Raw genomic sequence first — 7,118 nt, forward strand, 5'->3', positions numbered from 1 at the left:
TTTACTACTTCCAGGGACGTCATGGGAGGGTGGTCGATAACCCGTCGTCCAAGCACAATTGGAAGAACAAGTTCTTCTTCGCGTCTTGTCTCGAGGGCTGGTCTTTTAGGTCAGATTGGGGGAAGCTAGACCTCGTAACCGAGAGGATTACACCTTGGTAACAAAGACGAGGAGGCCGAGGTGATAACCCGCATACGATTGTCTAGGACCATCAGAGTCGAGCCTTTGGTATCGGAGGAAGCCCTCAAAAGCCGAGGCCAACGCCTCCACTCCTTTGAGCTATGTTATCTCCGGTAAGGCCAAGGCCAAAACTGATGCCTCCCCTCTTTAGAGCCAAGCTATCTTTGACAAAGCCAAAGCCAAAGCTGACGTCCTCACGCTTCTGAGCCAATCTATCTCCAACAAAGCCGAAGCCGAAGCTGACGTCCTCACGCTTCTGAGCTAGGCTATCTCCGATGAAGCCGAAGTCGAAGCCGAGGTCCTCGCCAGAACACATCACTTAGCGCCTCCTAGAAATAACGCTACACTCCCTTCAACCGAAGCTGAGGTCCCCACTTAAACCTACACCATGGCCTCGAGAGTGGAGGGCAAATGATATAGACGCACATGACAAACCCAGAATGAAGACACGTGGCACTAGCCAGATCGCATCCTGACCGTCCGCTCATAACAAACTGGCTCAAGTATAAATAAGTGGTGTCATTCTCTAGATAAACTATTTTAGCATTTATTGCTCTAAGCTCTCTAAAGCTCCCTTATGACCTCATTTGAGGTATCTCTACTTAGGCCTCATTTGACCCCTCACTACGCCCTTGCCAACTTCAGTATCGAAATCTCCGCCCGTGGGATAACATCCGCGGCCTCTAACTGGCCCTCAACTCTATTATCCCTCGAACTCAATCAGCCCTCGTCTCAAAACTAAAATTATATGGTTGCGCTCGACACGTCCTTGCCAACAACAATTACTAAATAATTTTTTTTTCAAAAATTAATAAAAATTAAAAATCATAAATGATAATAATTGTACAATGAGTACATGTTTTAGAATATCATATAATTGATTGCAATGTTTATTTTACGTGTTTTTATACACTTGCTAGCATATCTAATCATTTCTTCGACATCTTTTTTAACTGTATGTATGAATTTCCCAAATATATCTTTCGTAAAAATCAACATTCATCTCCACCAAGGGTGTGGCATGATGTATTGCATTGCATAGTCTCACACTCCCACCTCCCGCCCACTAGGCGCGGGAAATGAAGCCTTGAAACTTGAAAAGTTTGGTGTCGGCAAAACTCAGAAAAGAAAAAAAAAAAAAAAAGAACAAAGCTTCTGATGAGGACACTTATTGGTGGTCGTATCAAAGGAAAAGGCATCATATATTCGTATTTCTTTCATTAAGGTCCCACATAGCATCTTACTTATGATCTTAATCAAGCATAGCCACCTGCCCAGCATATCTTATATGAAATAATAGGTATGTTTAGTTTTATTTTGTGAGATGACAAAACATTTGTACAAAAAAGAGGCCAACAACACAAGGGTCTTGACTTGGGACAAAAGTTGTATACGTATCGTAATCGTATGAGGGAGCCTAGCCTAGCCTATCTTCCTCGTTAAGCCACCGCGCTGTTATTGAAAGCAAGCCCCCTCCCTCTGTAACTCTGGTTCTGGAACTGGAAGTTGCTTTATGTATGTGACGTAATGTTTTCTACTTTTCTTCCGGCATGCCATTTCTTCTCTGTTTCTAAGGATTGTTCTCCGCAAATATATCCAACAGGGCAAGTGCCTGCCAAAATTACACGCAAATAGGTGAGAACACAAAAGCAAATATAATCGTTAATATTTACCAGTCCACATATGGAGATGAGCGTCAAAATAAATAGTAATACCTCTGGTATATTGAGTTCTAAGCGGAATTTGGGGCCATCATAGTGATGAAGGATCGGTCTGAACGAGTCTTCCTCTAATGGTTCGCAGTTTTTCCTTGTAACAACTCTTACCTGTCAACCACATCCACACCCACACCACCATACATCAGATTCACAACCGCAACAATTATCCTTCTTTGATCATAGTAAATTAACCAAAACACAGTAACAATTTTACAGCAAACCCCGACTAGTCTCCCCTTCCTACCTCTTTCTCCCTACGTTAATTCAACAACATCAACAAGTCTAACAGAAGAAAAACCTCCCCAATAGATCCAGAGGTGAGAGGAGGACTAATGCTTGCAGTAACCATTTTCGAATCAGATAAGCCTTTTCTATTAAAGAATGTGATAAAAAATCAGAGTCGTATAGCACCTCTTAAGTACTAGGATTCTACGCATCATTCTTAGGCATCGAATCTATGTGTCCATACCACAAATTAAGCACACAGTAAAGAAAGAGAAGGACCAAATACCTGCGCAGGGAAACGCGATTCACCAGGATTCTTCTTGTCCTCCCAAGCAGCTGGATCGATGTTCGTTCCTCCAAAACTCGCAGCCTAAAGACAATTGGATAACGCATAAGAGATTTTAAAAACCTAGAAGACGTATCGTATCTAGATAGATATCTACCCGACAATTTTGTCTGAATCATCATAACTCAAAATGGTATTTTTTTCCAAAGAAAAATAGAAACGAAATTAATCCTATATCAAATAGGAATTAACGCCAAAATGATAATGGCATGGAACTGTCAAGGAAAAAAAAAATATGATAAATACAAACCTCGAATATTCCGTGGAGTTGGTGGGTGGAATAGTTATAGAGGAAGAGAGGCAACCCCGGTGTTATAGCTCGGACTGAGTCTCTGTATCGTGGAGGCAGACCTGAAAATCCAACCAACAGAATGGAAAACCAAGAATTCAGTAAACAATGTACAAATCCCACTCCCAATTTCAAAAGATTAAACGACCGATCAGTCAAGAAAACACACTACAGTATTACAATTAAGTCCTTTTCTTTTCACTTTCGGCTGCAATTGTTTCTCCGTTAAAGGGGAGAGAATATAACTCAAATATTTCAGGCTGCAGAATTCTCCATTTTTAAGATGAAAGGAATGCAACAAAAAAAAAGGGTACTGCTTCATATTTGGGTTATATAACCCAGTGATACTTCTTTCGGTCGTCCTCGCGCGTGACAGAGAAGGGCACTTACCAAAAAGCTGCCTCTTGAGATTTTCCTGCATGGTGTCGTTATTGCAGACGAAGATGTATCCACCAACTGCTTCAAATCGAGGCAGAGATTCCGATGGAGGAAGAGTCTTGAATCTCTTGGCAACGCTGGTCTTGCTGTTGTTGCTGTTGTTATCGTTTTTGTTTCCACCTTTACCCTCGCGATCGTCATCGTTTTTCTTGTTGTTCTTACTGCTCTTCTTATTGTAATTGTAATTGTTGCTGTTGCTGTGACTGATGTTCATGTTGTTTCCGGTCTGTTTCGAGTAAATACCCTTGTTGGAGACTCCATTAACGGCAACGTTCTTATGGGTCGCTCCGATATTAGTCCCGATCTTCCAATCAACATTGAAGACATTATGATCCGAACCCTTGTTGAAGACATCGTTAACAGCGGCAACGTTTTTCTGGGTCCCTCCGATGCTAGTTCCGATCTTCCAACCATCATTAAAGACATTATAATCGGAGCCCTTTTGCTTCAAATTGGCAGAGGAAGACCTGTCACCGCCGACCCTGATGTCGAAATTCTTCCTCTCCTCAGGCCTCTTGGAAGTGAAGGAATTCCCCCATATTGAATCGTTAAGAGAAAGATTTGCCAAGTTTGTCGATTGTAGCCTCAGCTGATCGCTGAATTGCCAGAACGAATGCTGATTGTTCTCCATTTTTCTCCTTTGATGATTCGAAGATATTTGAGCAGAGAGGAGGAGGGAGTCTTGAGATGGAGATGAATAGAAAAAAGAAGAAAAGAGGAACCCAAGTAAACGAGGCCGATAATCCAATAAATGTTGGAAGAAGTGAGGATATATAGGAAAGGATCAGAGGATTGAGATGGGAAGGGGAGAGAAATTTCAAGGAAGGTTAGAGTGAGAGGGGGGAGGGAGGAAATTGTTTATTCCGTGTAGATTTGTCCAATCGGAGAATTTGGAAAGGAAATTTGCATAGTCTACAGATTTGGTATAGTAAATTAGTAAGTAGTCGATGGGCGTGATGACGCAAAACCGCGTATTTTCTAGAAGAAAGAACAAAAAAAAAGAAGAAAAGAAAAGATTTGAGATGGATGACGAGGTCGGCCATTTTCTTTTTAGAATTTTAAAATTTTCAAAATTTCTCTTGGGTTTTCTAGAAGGTGAGTCAAAGCCTGGACTTGGTTCGTTTACTTAACAGCTAAGCTAAGGGAAGCAGAAAGCCAGGTTTGCTAGTAACAAAAGTATAGAGTAGGGACAGCCGGACAGCACTCTCATGTATCGAGGATTAGGTGGTATAAAACTGTCAGTGCCTAGCTTTGTTTGTTTCGGTTTATGGAGAGACGTCTTACACGTCTCCAACCACGACGAACACGTTTAGGGCAATTTTTCAAGTCCATTGGGTTGGGCCTGTGATGGATTAATCCATAGTAAGGTTAAGGCCCAGGCCCACAACCATGTTGACACGCTATATAGCCCTCCATTTATGGGACTGATCTAACCTCAACATTATTACTGCTTGCAGTTAACACTACACACGTTCAGACCACCATCTGAAATTGAAAATTTCAATTCATCTCTCTCCCTCTCACTCTCTCTCTTGCAGAATCTTGTGCTACTCAACATTGTATGATCAAATTGGAAAGTTCATTTCATCCGCAACGATGAACAGTGGAAGGAAACAAGAGCTGGAGACAACAAATTTTGTGAAGAATCTCTAAAACCATTCATTACACGTACGTGGCGACGTACTGACAATTAAAAGGTTGAAGACTCAAGAGCACACGAATAGAAGCCCTAACTAATAACAGTAGCATGTCTAACAACTCACTTGTCTTCGAGATAGGGGTGGTAAATGAGTGGGTTGGGTTGGGTGAGGGTTGAGTATAGGGGTATTACTGTTCAGTCTGTTCAAATTTGTTACACCTATATTCATATCTTCTATCATTGGGCCAGATAATGGCTCAATCCAATATAAATTCATTATGGGCGGACTAGATCCAATTCAATATGTCTAATTGGTTTATTCAGTCCATCCAAATTCAATATGTCTTATTGGTCTGTCCAATCCATCCAAATTGATTTTGATTTGGATGGAGCTCAAACCAAAACCAGTCTATTGACACCCCTAGTTGAGTATTAACCCACCCACACTGACCCTTTAACCCATTTTCCACCCATATTTGTTGATATTAGTGGGTCACAACCCACACTAACCCTGACCCACTCTGACCGACTCTAATGTATATATCAATAAGGAAAATATAAAAAATGATAAAAAGTTCAAAAAACATTTTTTAAATTAAAATAAAAATGTCAAAAACACTGAAAATGATAAATATATTTCATGTAAAACATAAAAAAATTATAGAAAAAATAATAATAATTAAATGAAAGTATCATTTCACATAAAAACAGAAAATTGTATAAAACATACAAAATTACAGGAAAAATGTCAAAAAATTATGAAAATGCAGAAATTTATAAAAATATAAAATAAAATAGAAATTGCATAAAAATAAAAAAACTGTAAAAATTAAAGAAAACAAACACAAAAATCGCAAATAAATAACAAAAAATACAAGAAATATATAAATTGCAAAAAAAAAGACAACAGAAATTATGAAACATTACAAATTATAGAAAACACTAAAATGCAAGGAAAATAATAAAAATTGTAGAAAAAACAACAAAAATTATAATCAAGCAAAAAACTTGCAAATAGATGACAAAAGTACAAGAAAACCAAACATATTAAACGTAGGGAAATTACAGAAATTGATAAGATTTTTTTTTTGATGTTTTAATATAAAAAAATTGGTGAACACAGATCTGATTTTGAACCCAGATAAACCAGATCTGTCACTGCCCTCTCTTCACGGTGAACACAGATCTGTCATTGTCCTATCTTCAATAAAGGAGACGATGAACACAGATTTGGTTTTGAACCAGATCTAATGTGAATCTAATCTTGAACATGCCATTCCACACTCCAAATCGTTGGTGATTGTCGTCTATTGAGAACAAATTGTTGACTTGAGAGTGTGACGGTGGAAGATCTCATCTCAACGACAAAAAACCAAATTTCAATTGAGACTCCTAATCCTGTTTTGAGTTTCAATTCTTCTTTTACCCAACTAACCCCAACCCATCCTAACCTTAATGGGTACTCTCGACTCAACCCACCTTGACCCTTTTCACCTGACCCTAACAGGTCACTCGACCCATATTGACCTACCAACAGAATGGATGGGTATAGGTGAATTGCAAGATGGATTGGGGTCAAGATTGCCAGTCCTAATTCAAGAGGCTGGAATCCTTATGTGGGGAGCTCATCCGAACTCTATCTTTGATGGACCTGGACCAACCATCGAGGGGGTGTTCATATTTGTTTTTAACACCTCATAGTAGGCCGTGTACATTGGGCTTAGGTTTGTAACTAGGACTACTCAGGTAATAAGTTGATAGAAAGCTAGAGTCGTGGTTTTATTTGTTTGATTTATCATAACATATGAATATTTTATGTCCCTTACAACCCATTCATATTAAAAAAAGGATATTGGGTGGCAATTAAATTGAGCTCTAATCGAATAGTTTGGGTTTAAGTTTGATTAGGTCCAGTTTGAGGTCAATTTTAATCAAGTTCAAATCTCAAGGTAACCTTGATTACTTATTCGAACTTAAGCTTGGCTAATAAAAAGTTTAGCTCAAAAGCTTGCAAATTTAACTTGATTAATAGTATTTTAGTTGAATCGAGCCAAGATATACAGAAGTTTGGCTTGGCTCGACTTGATTGCACCCCTAGTTTAATCCACTCAAAGTCTCAAACCAAACACGAACAACCTACTTTACCTCTCTATTTCTCTTAATAGTTTGAATTAATGTTTTCAAACCACCTTGACCTTGACGGTCAGACTGTTCAGCCCAGGAACCATCCAGGCAACTGTCCATTCAATAGTTTTGGCCATTTTTTCTTTAATATTTTTTTAT

The 7,118-nt window shown here is 39.1% G+C and overlaps 1 protein-coding gene across 1 annotated transcript; it reads right to left on the minus strand.

The window, feature by feature from the left end:
- Positions 1–1,351: 1,351 nt before the first annotated feature.
- LOC104604772 (DCD domain-containing protein NRP-B) lies at positions 1,352–4,222 on the minus strand. The gene is made up of 5 exons (XM_010269283.3): positions 3,149–4,222; positions 2,720–2,820; positions 2,410–2,493; positions 1,896–2,006; positions 1,352–1,792 (listed from the first exon to the last, which is right to left on the minus strand). The coding sequence occupies exons 1-5, from the start codon at positions 3,825–3,827 to the stop codon at positions 1,751–1,753; spliced, it is 1,017 nt and encodes a 338-aa protein (XP_010267585.1). The 5' UTR covers positions 3,828–4,222; the 3' UTR covers positions 1,352–1,750.
- Between the last annotated feature and the right edge of the window lie 2,896 nt (positions 4,223–7,118).

Source organism: Nelumbo nucifera, chromosome 1, assembly GCF_055504915.1.
Source record: "Nelumbo nucifera cultivar China Antique chromosome 1, China Antique-T2T, whole genome shotgun sequence".
Taxonomy (NCBI): Eukaryota; Viridiplantae; Streptophyta; class Magnoliopsida; order Proteales; family Nelumbonaceae; genus Nelumbo; species Nelumbo nucifera.